General features: G+C 39.3%; 1 protein-coding gene across 1 annotated transcript; it reads right to left on the reverse strand.

Annotated features, from left to right (window-relative positions):
* Positions 1 to 9,940: 9,940 nt before the first annotated feature.
* Positions 9,941 to 10,597, reverse strand: LOC138879688 (uncharacterized). The gene has a single exon (XM_070159313.1). It carries the CDS (start codon positions 10,595 to 10,597, stop codon positions 9,941 to 9,943), a length of 657 nt encoding a protein of 218 aa, XP_070015414.1.
* Between the last annotated feature and the right edge of the window lie 4,334 nt (positions 10,598 to 14,931).

Genomic DNA, 14,931 nt, shown 5'->3' on the forward strand with positions numbered 1-14,931 from the left:
TTAATTAAAGTGTAATTTAAGTGTATCAGTGTCATTCATGGTTTTAATGATATGTTTCGAGATTTGAAGCCTTGAGTAGGTTTGTGTTATATTTTAGAACTTGTTGCTATGATTTGACGGTGTCCCGAGGGGCTTCAGTGTGTTTTGGATTATTGGTTGAGAGACTAGTTATGTTAAGAAATTTGGAGTTTGACCATGGTCAATATCGGGTCAAGACGACCTCTTTTTAGTGTTTAGAGTGCACGAGCAGGACCATAGCATGTTCTTTGACTGAAATGCATATATGTTTTGTGTTTGAGAGGTTCCGGATGAGTTTCGGGGTGATTTTCGATCATTTCGGTGAAGTTTGGGATTGCTAGTACTTCGCAATTGCGAACCTTTTGTTGCAATTGCGAACTACTGCATTTGCAAACTTTTGGTCGCAATTCCGAACATTGGTTGCAATTTCGAACATCTGTAATTGTGAACTTTTCGTCGCAAATGCGGGCATCTGCAATTACAAACTTTTTGTCGCAAATGCGACATATGCAGCTGGGTTTAGAGCTGGAATTTCGTGATTTTAACTCATTCTTTCATAGTTTGAACCCTAGACTCGGTAGGAGGCAATTTAGAAAGGGTAATTTCATTTACAGTTATTGGGTAAGTGATATTGATCAATTATCAACTACTTTACTATATGAGATTTAACATCAAAATCATGAGAATGGAAGGGCAATTTTGAGAAACTTTGTCTATGTTTTGAAAAATGAAATTTTTTGATTAGACAGTCGAATTGGACTCAGATTTTGAAACAAAACACATATATAGACCTGTGGGGTTATGGATAGTCAGAATCTACCCTTAGACCCGGGTTTTGATCATGCGAGTCCGGGGTTGCCTTTTGAGAAATTGTGTAAAGATCATAGCCTTATTTATTGGAATTTATTTCTCTTATATTATTTGATGTTATTAAGTCAATTTTGGTTAGATTTTAGCCGAGCAGAGGTGAATTGTAAAGGAAAAGCTATTTTAGAGTATTGTTGGGGGGTGTTTGATGTAAATATCTTGTCTAACGTTGTGTGGGGAACTACCCCAAAGGAATTGGGTTGTTTGCACTACTTGAATGTCCAGTTGCCCACTTGTGCACACACCATCATAATGTTTACCTACGTGCTATCAAATCTAATATAAAGCGGCCTAGTGTTGAGATCTTTCATGAGCGACTCTCTCTCCTGAGTATGTGGCTCACATGGTATGAATAGTCACTTTACTTCCTTAGTGAACATCATAAACCATTTTCACTATCTTGTAACATAAGAGCATATCTCAACACCTATCATATGTGTACATGTCAATTGAAATGGTCACTTGTCTGTATAAAGTTTCTCGGAAATTTGAGCTTTTCACAAATTTATCATAGGAAGATCTTTTTGTTTGCCAATCTCAGTATAACTTTCAATCCACCTAGATCGTACCTCGACGAGTAACTCACCTCGTTCCTAGTATTGTAGTGTGATACACTCAAATTATACTTAAATAAATAGTGTAAGGCCGTCGGTATCAAATATAATAACCCAACAAGGTTGGGATCGAATCCCACAGGGAATAGGTGTGAAAAGGTTACTTAAGTAGTGTGAAACTTGACTTAAGTCATAATTATACTTCATTAGCTTAAAAAGAGAATGTTGTCAATGTGAATTATCAAGAAAACTATTTTGTTATGAGAGTGTAATTAATTTGATTAAGGAAACTAAGGTTGTGTCCCTATCAATGAGATATAATGCTATCAGTGTTAATATGGTATATTTCCAATGGAAGATCCTTTGATATTCAAATGGTTCCTAAATGACTACCCAATATTTTCCAATAGTTAGGTAGCATTTCCTCTTTATGATTTTCCCAAATATAAAAGAGTTGCAATTAAGAACAACCAATTTATGTCAAATACAACCCACTTATTCCTAAGCAATTCTATTAAACAAGATTTAAAGCCTTGAGTTTTTATTATTCAATTCTACCAAACCCTAACCCACTTTTCCAAATAAAGATAGAGTGAAATAGATTAGTCAATTTTTGCAACCATCAATATTAAATGAAGCATGAGAAATTAAAAACTACCAACCAACCATTAAATATATATTCAATAGTAAACACCCATTAACATTACATCCATATAGGGTCCACAACCTTTGTATTTAAAACTAGCTACTCATATTAGAATCCAAGAACAAAGCATTAAATAGAGTCATAAAGCTTACAAAGATGACAAGATTCTCTCTTCAAAAGCTTCCAAAACAATGGTGTATTCAATGCTCTAAGTGTAGCCTCTTTTTCAGACAAGATACCCCACAAAACCCTGGTTATTCTATTTATAATGAGTTAAAAGTCGGGGTCAAAATATGACAAAAATACCCCTACAGATCACATCTGCGACGGCAAAACGGGACGTAGAACAATTTTATGGCCTACATAAATACAATTTCATCGCATACTTGAATGTCCAGTTGCCCAGTTTTCCATCGCAAATCCATTATGCGGTCCGCACATTGATTTTGCGATCTCATTTGATGCCGCAGAATTGTTCTCGCAAAAACTCTCTTTGCACTTCTGTGGTCATTATGCAGTCCGCACAAGCGTTATGCGACTGCAAAATCAATTCTAAAAACTAGGTTTATCTTCTTCACTCTGCGGTTGGTTGGTGGCCCGCACATCACTTTTGTGGTCGCAAACCTGCCACGTTACTGCCCTTCTATGGGTTTTTGTCATATTTTCCTTGTTCTTCATTCTTCAAGTCTAGTTTACTTCAAAATACCAAACTACATAAGAATTGACTTCAAATGATTTAAAAGACGAGCTACAGCCTATGTAATTAGTATCAAAAGTGCTGCAATTCTATGGCACATCAACACCCCCAACTTAGACTCTTTCTTGTCCTCAAACAGCTAAAACAAAGTCATCTTATCACATACTAATCTATTTCTGATAGATCAAAAGCAGCAGTGACTATGGATGGTGCTGACTGTTAGCTACCAAGCATGTAACTTCTCTTTCACCCTTCTTGGAAGACAAAGATCATTTAGCAATTCGAATAATCAATTTGTAAACTTCGAGCCTCAAGAGCAATAATAGAGTGCTACCCACAACTAGGTATGCACATGTATCCTACTTTAAGAAACCTAACTTCTGCTAAATCTTGCAATTCATGCGTGCTCACATCAAATAAAATCCCTAACTCAGCAAGTATGTAAAGGGGATACAATCAAACACTCTTGCACTCAGAAAGAAAGCTAAACGCTACAAGTATCAGTCCATATGCTTGCCCTTATTTTAATCCATTACTATCTCAAGAATGATTTGTTGTACATCACAAAGGACTTTTCACATGTTGTAGTGTAGGCTTCGGGACGGGTTGGACGAGTAGTTGGAAATATAGTGGTTGTACCCTCCTTGAACTCTACATACACTTTGTTTTTTTACAGCATAGCCCTTATTCACCTCTAGTTACCAACATAGAACCACCTCAACGTATTTCTTCGGTTTTCACAAGACTTCACACACACACACACACATATGATTTTAACAATATTGACACTGTTATATACGTTTGATGTGGTATTTTGAGTGGAACATTTTTGTAAAAAAAATTGAAAAATATGATTTTATTTATATTACTACTTTCAAATATGTTTTGAATTATACACATAAGATGAGAAAGTTTATGAGATTTTCTTTATTATAAAGATAGAAATTATTTTGTCACAAGAAAAGAAGGTTATCTTTTTACCATTTTAAGAATTAAGCATACGAAAATTTGTACTCTTTATATGAGATTAGGAAAATTAGAAGTTGAGAAAATATGTGCATTTTTTTACATGGATGTTTTAATGAAATAATAGTATGTGTATTGATTTAATGTGGTACCACATGACCATAATAGTAAGGTGTATAAAGTGTATTAAAAGTAAATAGTATTTTAAGTAATTTGAGATAATCCTTAATCATGTGAATTATTGGATAATGGGATGGAAATATATCAAGTGGCTAAGGAAATATATCAAGACTCTTGGATGGTAAAACTTTGGGTAAAGATTAAGACAACGTGGCAGCCACATGGAAAATATATCAAGTGACTCATATACTATGTAGAAATGTGTCATATTACAAGAGCATACAACAAGATTCACCCCCTTGATATTAGGAGATATAAGCATCGGTTGAGGTTTGTTGTATTCAACTAAAATAGGTTGTCTTTTCCAGCAAATTGTATATTTTGGTTTCAGTGTTTGAACTAGTTTTATTTATGGTAGAGTCTCTTCTAATTCTTGTGTTATTTTCCCTTAAATGGTATGTGAATTGTGTTTATAGTCGATGAGTTTGAACTTTCTACCGCATGTCTTTGTGGTAAGATGTTACAACTAGTATTTGATTTTGTGTTGAAGAGTATAATACGGATGTTATAGCTTGCAAGTTCATCAAAATGAGATGAAACTATGGGTGTTACAGGTTTTTCCCTACTTCGATCCCCCGTTACGTATTTTTGCAAAAGACGTGTATTAGAGGGATTATCAAGAGAATCATCTCAAGTATGTTAAGGTTAATCCTTCCTTCTTTTGGCATGATCCAAGTAACGATACATAAAAGTAATGATATTCCATAAGTGGTTCTACTCATAGCAGTTAAAAATGTCTATGTTATTCATTCCCGTAAAGTAATATTCAGGCATGTCTAAGTATGTATCTAGTTCTCTATTGAGGTATTTGATAAAGATGTTAATGTTCATAATACTGTAATACATGCATCTTCATGCATATGCATTTACCACTGAGCTATGGCTGGTCGGGCAGTCATGCATTTACCACCGTGCTACGATCGGTTGGGCAGTTACCACTGATCAGTTTGGCAGTCATGCATCATGCGATATGGATAATATAAATGGTATTAAAGAGAAGAATTATATATACGTAAGTATAATAAGTATGCATACATGGTGACACTTTAGAGATTCAAGTTGATTCTTATGTGTCTTTAATTAATGTTGGCTTATTGTTATGTTTCAGTTCTGCCTTACATACCCAGTACATTATTCGTACTGAGGTTCTTTTGTTGGGGATGATGCATCCATGCTTGCAGGTATAGACAATCAGTTTGACGAGCCTTCATAGTATATGAGATTGGCACTCAATGAAGGATCGGTAAGACTCCACCTCATTCGGAGTGCAGCCAAGTTTATGAGTCATTGTGTCGGAGTTTTGCTATAGACTTATGGGTAGGCTGGTACCCTGTCCCATTTGATGTCGAATAATCGTAGAGGCTTTTTAGACAGAGGTTTATTTTGTACAGTATGTCAGAGGCCTTGACGGCCTATATGTATTCATGTTTTAAGAAAAATAGTTCAGTGATATAGTGGTTGCCCACTTACAGTTATGCACTACGAGTTGTTGCAATGTTGGCCCACCATGGTCACAAAAAGAATGAGCTACAGAATGGTTCGCTCGGGCCAGTACGACACCGAGTGCTAGCCATGCCTCCCCAGGTTTGGGGCGTGACAATATACACAAACACACACACACACACACACACACACATATATATATATATATATATATACTGTTAGAGCTTGAAATCTTCATATACACAATTTTGAGGTATTTGCTTCTACACACAATGTAACACCTTACCAATTTCCAATTAACACCGACACCCCCAACTTAGGCTTTTAGCCTTATTCTTAATTGTTCAAGGAAGGATGGGTTCAAAAGAGGGAATTATTTCACAACGGGGTAAAGGTTTGTAATATAGTAGCCAAATAAAAGGTTGAAGGCTCAAGGGGGTAACTAGGATAATAGATGTACCAGGGAGGTCAATTTGGTCAAAAATTAGTTAGCAATCACAAAGAGAGCCTAATATCATTTCAACACCCAATCATCAACCTGAGAATTGCATTGAGAAACCAACCAGGTAAGTTTTAGACATTACAAGTTAAGCACATCCATTATTTACACAAATTTTCACCCACTCACAACCCATGAACTGTTCTACTCGGCATAACTTCAGCCCTCAAGTGAATACAAGGCAACTCAAAGCATCATCACATTATTTTTGAGATTCTTGGTAAACACAAAGTCAAAGAGCGAGCCACGATTTCACAAGAATGACTACCTGTTTATTTACAACATTTGAAGGGTACAATTTATTCAACAAAAACTTATCACAAGCTTTAAACTAGAACAAAAACACCAAACAAGTCAAAATGTTTTGTGCTACCACCATGGTACTACTATTATACCATTGGAAAAGAACCCAACGAAGAAAAACCAAGGGGAATACATTGTTATATACAAATCTACACTATTAAAGTAAAGAGTTTATATACATGTTTCACAAAATAATTGACTACAAAAAAATTAACTACCCCACCCCAAACCAAAGAGCATGCATTGTCCCCAATGCATTGGGAAAGTAAGAGCAAAGTTTAGGGGCTTCTTGGGGCGCACTAGGTGCTTGTGGTGCTGGGAGATGACACTGTAAAGGCGTTGGGTGGATCCTCAGACTGGACAATAGATGGAGCATCCGAGGTGGCTGTGGTGTCGGAGGCTGACATTGTGGAGGCAGTGGGGGGAACCTCTGACTGTGTAGTGGCGCCAGAGACCAAAATAGGAATCTCCTCCTGCTGTGCAGCTGGGTCTTGGACTTGGGAGCTGCTAGCCTCCCCCAATGATGGCTATGTGGTCGGGGGAGTGGCTTTGGCGACCATATCTGCAATGGACTGGCAATGGATGTATGCACATTTGCTTCCTCCTCACCCGGTATATCTGTAGAGAAAAAAAATTGTTTTCCTCTGTTGTCCCGCTGATCATCATCCTCTTCAAGTAACCCCTCCTTATTAGTTTCCTCCTCAGACCCTTCGGATTCCTCTTCTGAATGATCATCGATGTGCACAACGGAGCTCGGATCTTGTGAACTTGCAGTACCCTGGGCTACCTCTGCTGACATGAGGTTTGTTAAATCAAGGTTAAGGCTTGGAATGTGGGATATAACAGTGCCCTGCTCCCCTCCCTCCGGAAGAAAGGAGGTCAAATCAAATTCCAGGTTCTGCATCTTATGCAGCTCTGACTTTAGCTCAGCTACCTCCTTTTTAAGTTGAGGCATGTCCCCAACTTTGCCTCGCTCAACCCTCTCAATGTGCACTTCAAAGTGATTGAGTTGATCCTCATAAGATAAATGCTATTTTTGAAGAGCAGTTACTGAGGTTTGGATCAGGGTCAGTGCTTGCCGGATGAGAGATAGAAGTTCTTTCGTCAATTTGTCTACTTTGGAATTTGCATATTGTGCCAGTAGACCAAGCTTTGAGAGTGCACTCAATGAGGTAGGTGGTGGTGTTGTAACTGGTCTAGGAGTGGATGTGGAGGTGACCGGTGTGGAAGGAGTGTTAGGCACTGATGAGGCAGCAGGTGCTGATGAGGCTGGAAGAGGAGTGAGAGAAGGCTCTTGTGGATCTTCGACCACTGTATCCACAGCATCATTAATCCGAGTGATGTCAATGTCCTAAATGGCTTTTTCTCGGAGGTCATGTTTGTTGATAGGAGGAACCTCCCCAGTTTTACACAGAGCATGGATTAAGCATGGAAAGGGGAGCAAGGTTCTTTCTGGTTTGCCCGGATTCCAATCTCACGAAATATAAGTTCTCCCATATCTACCTTGATATCCGACATAATGCAAGCAATGAGGATTGCCTTCTCGATCCTTATGTCGGGTTCATTTCTCGAGGGCATTATCCGAGAATAAACAAAACTAAGCTGATACCGGCCTTCTTGGGTAATATCCCTTTTTAAAATCTTCTAACGCGGAGCGATCTAGTATGGGGTCCCATTGGCTATGATAGAGGCTACCCAAGCACGCTCGAATTCTTTATTTGCAAGATTTACATCAAATTCTACCGTCCCCAGCTCCCATTCTTCAAAATAGATGTCATTGATTAAGGAAGAATCACATAGTATTTCAACTCCTTGGACAAAGACAGAGTCCAAGAATCTATGGTTTATTTTCTATTCTACGCTCCTGGATGCAGCATATGCATCATAGAATTCCCTTATGAGTGTCTCGTACTACTCCACCGGAACCTGAGTGAAAGACTCTCATCCCTCTTTTTTGATGTTTTCTAGCACATGGGGATAGTGTTCTTTTAAACCATTCAAGCCTAGCTGCTTTTCTTCGAGGATTTTCCTTTTTGTCAGTCCATCCCTGTTCAAAGTCCAAGAACCGAAAATCCCAATCCTGATATTTTCACCACTTTTTTGGTGTGCTTCGGCTTGGAGGTCAAATGGTGGTACAAGGTCAATCTGAGCCTCCTCCTCTTCAGACTGGGAGGAATGCTCAGATACACTTCTGGCTCTGTCAGGCCGTTTGCATTTGGATTGTTGTAATTGTGGTCTCCGAGCTGCAGCCCGTTTCTTTCCTCGAGCAAAAGGTTGTCGCGATGCTAGGGATTTCTTTGGTGCCATTCCTGTCAATTAATCAACAAGTGAGTATGTGATATGGCATGAACAACATGTGAATAAAGAAAGAAAAGAAAAAATGAAAAATATTTTGTTTCAACGATCAGTTCTGGGATTGTATAACAACTCTACGAGGCACGGAACCTTTTGAATAATGCAACCCTCAGAAGCAAAACAAATATTTCAATCCGCAGAACATCTTATGCGACTATAGATTGGTTGCATGTTATTCCTCAAATATAGCATTTTATCTGCCTCTGTATACAACTATTATTCGGTCCGCATAACGTTTCTGCTGTTACAAATCCAACCGCACATGGGCTTTGATACAACTACCTATGACACAAAATGTGATGACTCTGCGGTCCATGAACCATTTATGCGGACCGCAAAGATCATTGTCCTTAGTCAAAAAGAGTCTTCGCACTCAATCTAAAGTATATAGGCTTTCTTACACTCAGTTACTGCACAGTCAGCAAGATGAAATCTAAGCAAAATCCTACAACTTTCCAACCTCTTTTCATTACTCCTACTTTCCAATTCAAATCCCCAAATATCGATTTACCCACAGTAGCCCCAACCTAGATTTTCAATAAAATCACTTACGATTGATTACCCATAGCAAGAAGTTGGGGGAAAAGAGGATGGCATTTTCAATAGATTAAGCAATAAAAAGGGTGTAAGTGAACATACCAAATATCAAGAGGATGGACAATGCTAGTCTGAAGCACGAGCAAGGTAAGCCCCTTCCTTTTCAATACCTTTTTGATTTTTTTTGTTGTTTCAATGTTTTTGGTCGTGCTTATCTTTTCTTATGTGTTATGTGGTGCGTCTGTATGTGGGAGTGCAAAATAATGATGAAAATGATTTAGGGAGTTAGGGCTAAATACCTGAGAGGTTCACGGTGAGGCAGTGTATCGCATAACACATTATGCGACCACATATGTGTTATGCGATGGGTTAATGAATGAGTGATGCAAACCAACTTTACGATAGGTTATATGGTAGCATAATTGTTATGTGGGCTGAAGAAAGCATATTGTCACCGTATTTTTGAAGGCTCGGATTGCATTTTTTTCTACTTGTGTCTGCGACCATTATGCGGTCCGCAAATCCATTATGCGGCTGCATATGTTGCTACAAAATACAAGTCTTGCGTTCCTTCATTTTTCTTTGCCATTGCATCCTGTTTCATTATATTTTGGGTTACCTGCATTCTAACACACACGTCAAACTACTCAACACTTACAATTAAACTTGCCAAAATTAAAATCTAACCAAAAAGTGTTATCACACATGAGTTGCCTCCCAAGAAGCGCTTTATTTAACGTTGCAGCACGATGATGTTGCCCTTATCTTTGGCAAATAATTGGTGGGGGTTGGTGTAGGACCATCTTTAAGTGCGAATTGTTCTACCAAGTGCCTTTTTGCACTCGTTCCGGGGTAATGCTTGACCCTTTAGCTATTTACTTTGAAGTTTGAGTCCCGTCCTCGGATTCCAATTCATTGGCACCATAGGAAGACACATTCACAACTTTGAACGGGCCAGACCATTTGGATTTGAGTTTTCCCAGAAAACATTTTAGTCTTGAGTTGAAGAGCAAGATCAAGTCACCGGATTTAAATTCCCGCTTTAAAATCTTCGTGTCATGAAAAAACTTCATTCTTTCCTTGTACATGGTTGCATTCTCATAGGCATGAAAAAGGAACTCTTCCATCTCGTTGAGTTGTGTCATCCTTAGATTAGCAGCTTCGTCCCAGTTAAGATTTAACTTTTTCAATGCCCACATAGCTTTATGTTGAAGCTCCACTAGCAAGTGACATGCCTTACCAAAAACCAACCAGTATGGTGAGGTGCCAATGGGAGTCTTGAATGTTGTTCGATATGCCCACAATTCATTATCTATCTTCTTTGACCAGTCGGTCCTGTTTGCATTAACAGTTTTTGCTAAGATGTTCTTGATTTCCCTGTTGGAAACTTCAACTTGGCCGCTCGACTGAGGATGGTAAGGGGTGGCCACCTTGTTCTTAACTCCATATTTTTCAAGCAGTCCGGCAAAGGTTTTATTGCAAAAGTGAGAACCACCATTACTAAGGATGGCCCTTGGGGTTCCAAACCGCATAAATATGTTCTTCTTCAAGAAAGCATTGGCAAGGCAATTGCCTTATTGTTTGGCAAGGCAATTGCCTTGACCCATTTGGAGACATAATCTACTGCCACCAAGATATATGTCATGTCGTAAGAGCTTTCGAAGGGACCCATAAAATCTATCCCCCACACATCAAAGATCTCTACCTCCATCACAAAGTTCATAGCCATCTCATGTCTTCTATAAATTGACCCTTGTCTTTGACATTGATCACATGCTTTGACCATTTGGTTTGCATCTTGGTAGATCGATGGCCAATAATAGCCACATTCAAGCACTTTTGCACAGTACGAATTCCACCATGATGGCCCCCAACTTTGGAGTCATGACATGTCTTGAGAATTAGAATTACCTTATCTTCCTGAACACAATGTCGAATGATGTTGTCGGCAGAAATACAGAATAGAAAGGGTTCCTCCCAATAGTATTGCCTACACTCCCGCAAGAAATTTTTCTTTTGATAGGCTTCCAGTCCGTCGGGGATAAGATCACTAACCAAGAAGTTAGAGATGTCGACTTACCAAGGAGTGAAGGTGATAGACAATGCCAATATGTGTTCATCTGGGAAGGAATCAGCAATTTCAAGATCTTCCTTTGGTCTCCCTGCCTCTTCAAGCCTAGACAAATGATCTGCAACTTGATTCTCTACTCCTTTCCGATCTTTGACTTCAAAGTCAAACTCTTGTAACAAAAGAACCCACATAATCAATCTTAGTTTAGCATCCTTCTTCACTATAAGGTAGCGGAGAGGAGCATGATCCATGTAGACTATCACTTTGGAAACCAACAAATAGGCCTGGAATTTTTGAAACGCATAGACAATAGCAAGCAGTTTTTACTCCGTCATAGTGTAATTCATTTGTATGCTATTTAGTGTCTTGCTCGCATAGTAAATAAGATAAAGAATTTTGTTATGTCGTTGACCAAGTACCGCTCTAATGGATACACCAGTGGTGTCACACATGAGCTCAAATGGAAGATACCAATCAGGTGTGACAATAATAGGTGTCGTGGTGAGCCTTGCTGTCAATTCCTCAAAAACTTTGAGGCAATTATCATCGAACTCAAACTTTGCATCCTTTTCAAGGAGCTTGCACATGGGACTTGTAATTTTTGAGAAGTCTTTGATAAATCGTCTATAAAAATCGGCATTCCCCAAAAAGCTTCGAACACCTTTTACCGAAGTGGGAGGAGGAAGCTTGGAAATGATCTCGATCTTTGCCTGATCAACCTATATGCCTTGTTTGGAAATTTTGTGGCCCAGAACTATACCCTCGTCCACCATAAAGTGACATTTTTTTCAATTGAGCACAAGGTTTGTTTTCTCACATCTCTTGAGCATTTGCCTAAGGTTATCAAGGCAATGCTCAAAGGAATCACCAACTACAAAAAAGTCATCCATGAACACCTCTAAGAAATCCTCCACCATGTCCGAGAAGATTGACATCATGCATTGTTGCAAGGTAGCCAGAGCATTGCATAGCCCAAATGGCATCCGGCTAAAAGCAAAAATTCCATACGGGCATGTGAATGTTGTTTTCTCTTGATCTTCTAAGGTGATGTTTATTTGGTTGTATCCAGAGTAACCATCCAAGAAGCAATAAAATGACCTTCCCTCTAGCTGATCAAGCATTTGATAAATAAAAGGCATAGGGAAATGGTCTTTGCAAGTAGCACTATTGAGTTTCCGGTAGTCCATGCAAACTCTCCACCCGGTTATCGACCTCGTTGGGATAAGCTCATTTTTATTATTTTGAATCATGGTCATGCCTCCTTTCTTTGGCATACATTTCACCGGACTCACCCAAGGACTATCGGCAATGGGGTAGACAACCCCGATATCCAACCATTTTATGATTTCTTTCTTCACCACCTCTTACATGAAAGGGTTTAACCTTCTTTGATGCTCCACACTAGGTTTTCTCTCTAGCTCCAATTGTATCTTGTGCTCCCAAATCCTAGCAGGAATCCCTCGGATGTTCGCTATTGTCCACCCAATGGCCTACCTGTGCTCCCTCAAGGTATTCAACGATTGTTCAACCTGCACGTCATTCAACAAAGAAGAAATGATTATAGGTAGAGTTTCATTAGAGCCAAGAAATTTATGCCTTAAGTGCAGTGGAAGTGGATTGAGCTCAAGTTGTGGCAGCTCGATAATTGAAGGCTTAGCGGGAGGGGTGACTCTATTCTCTAAGTCAAGAGAAAATTTCTTTGGTGCATAAGTGTAAGACCCAATCCGTTCCAATGCATTTACTGATTCCATGTATCCTTCCATGTCTTCACCATCAAAATGTACCAAAATAACCGCCAATGCCTCACCAAGGCATTCTTCTTCCATCTTTACCTCGACTGCATCCTCTACCTTATCGACAACATCAATGACTGAGATGCTTTCGTATGCATGTGACAATTTCATACCCTTACTCGCTTAAAAGGTAACCTCTTTGTCATTGACTCGAAACTTGATCTCATTTCATTCTGAATCCATGAGTGCTCTTCCGGTAGCAAGGAATGGTATCCCCAAGATGATAGGGATTTCTTTATGAACAGCACAATCGAGGATAAAAAAGTCGGCAGGGAGGAGGAACTTCCCCACTTTCACAAGTACATCATCAACAATTCCCACCGGACTCTTTATTGAACGGTCGGCCATTTGCAACCTCATACTTGTAGTCCTAGGCATACCTAATCCCAATTTCTTATAAATAGCAAGAGGCATTAAGTTGATGCTAGCCCCATTATCACAAAGGGCTCGTGCAAAATTGCGCAACCCAATAGTTCATGGAATAGAAGCTCTTGAGTCCTCTTTCTTTTGGACCGTGGTTGTTGCAATGATGTAACTAACCCGATGAGTCGCATTCACCACTTCATTCTTGGTGGTTCTGTTTTTAGTAATTAAGTCATTCAAGTACTTAGCAAAACCCGGCATCTCTTGAAATGCTTCCACAAATGGAATGTTTACCGATAATTGCTTGAGAATGTCATAGAACTTATCGAGTTTGCTATCATCAACCCTCCTAGAAAGTATTTAAGGGAAAGGAGGCGGAGGCCTAGGAATTGGTGCTAGAGTTTTTGGTGCCTCTATTACCTTTTCGTTAACCTCTTCATGGTTCACTTCTTGAGTTCTTACCTTCTTCGGGAGTCTTTCAACTTCAACAACAATTGGCACCTCAACTTGTGCCTCGACCTCTTGTTCGGAACCTTCCACTTCAACCACTTGTTCATTCTCTCCTTGAAGTAGTTTCCCACTTCGAGTTGTGATTGCCATACAATGAGAAATTGGGCCACTCCCACTACCTTTTGGGTTTGCAATTATGTCGCTTGGGAGTGTGCCTTTGTGCTTCGGATTTTGCTCTCTTGAGAGATCTCTCATTTGGATCTCCAACTTTTGAATAGATGCGGTATGAGAGTCCACAAGCTCGATCATGTTCTTTATTTAAGTGTCGGATCTATCTTGATTTTGCAATTTTTGTCCAAGAATGTTTTCCAACTTGGACTCACTCGAAGAACTTTCTTTCCAATGTAGAGAGTTTGAATATTGCCCCTTTGGTGGAACATAGGGGTTGGAACTCCGATTTGAAAAATTGTTGTTGTCGTTACTCCAATTTCCTTGATTTGAACTACATTGGTCATTTCGCTACTATTGGTTGCCTTGCCCTTGCGCGTTAGGCCTCCAGTGGTTTTGTTGTCCTGAACCTTGGTAAGGTTGCCTTTGATAACCTCCTTGAGAGTTGTTGACATAATTTTCTTCCTCGTAATCCTCATTTGACATGGGTTGAACATCTTCCACCACATTTAATTTTTTGTTTGGCTTTCAGTGAACATCTTCGTCAACACATTGATATTGGTGGCAAGCCCGGCAATCACTTGATCTCTTTCTTGGTTCTCCTTAAGCATGTTGGTCAAGGAAGGAGTACCATATGCAATTCTACCTTGGTGTCTTCTGAGTGCCAAGCTTGGTTATATTCTGCCATCTTATCAAACATTTGCATGACCCTTGCAAATGTTTTATCCATAAAAGATCCATCAGCTGCATTTTTGCCAATGGATTGATTCATATGATCCAAGCCCATGGAAAACATTTCCAACAAGATATTATCCGGAAAACCATGATTCGGCGACCTCAATAAATATAGCTTGAATTGATCTCGTGCCTCATATATATGCTCTCCCGATAATTGCTTGAAAAAGAAAGTTTTATCCCGGAGCTCAGACTTCTTGCTCTGTGGAAACCACTTTGCTAGAAAAGCTCGGACAAGTTCTGGCCAAGTATGAATGGAATTAGGCGGTAGATTTTGGATCCATTG

This window comes from Nicotiana sylvestris, chromosome 10, assembly GCF_000393655.2.
Source record: "Nicotiana sylvestris chromosome 10, ASM39365v2, whole genome shotgun sequence".
Lineage (NCBI taxonomy): Eukaryota > Viridiplantae > Streptophyta > Magnoliopsida > Solanales > Solanaceae > Nicotiana > Nicotiana sylvestris.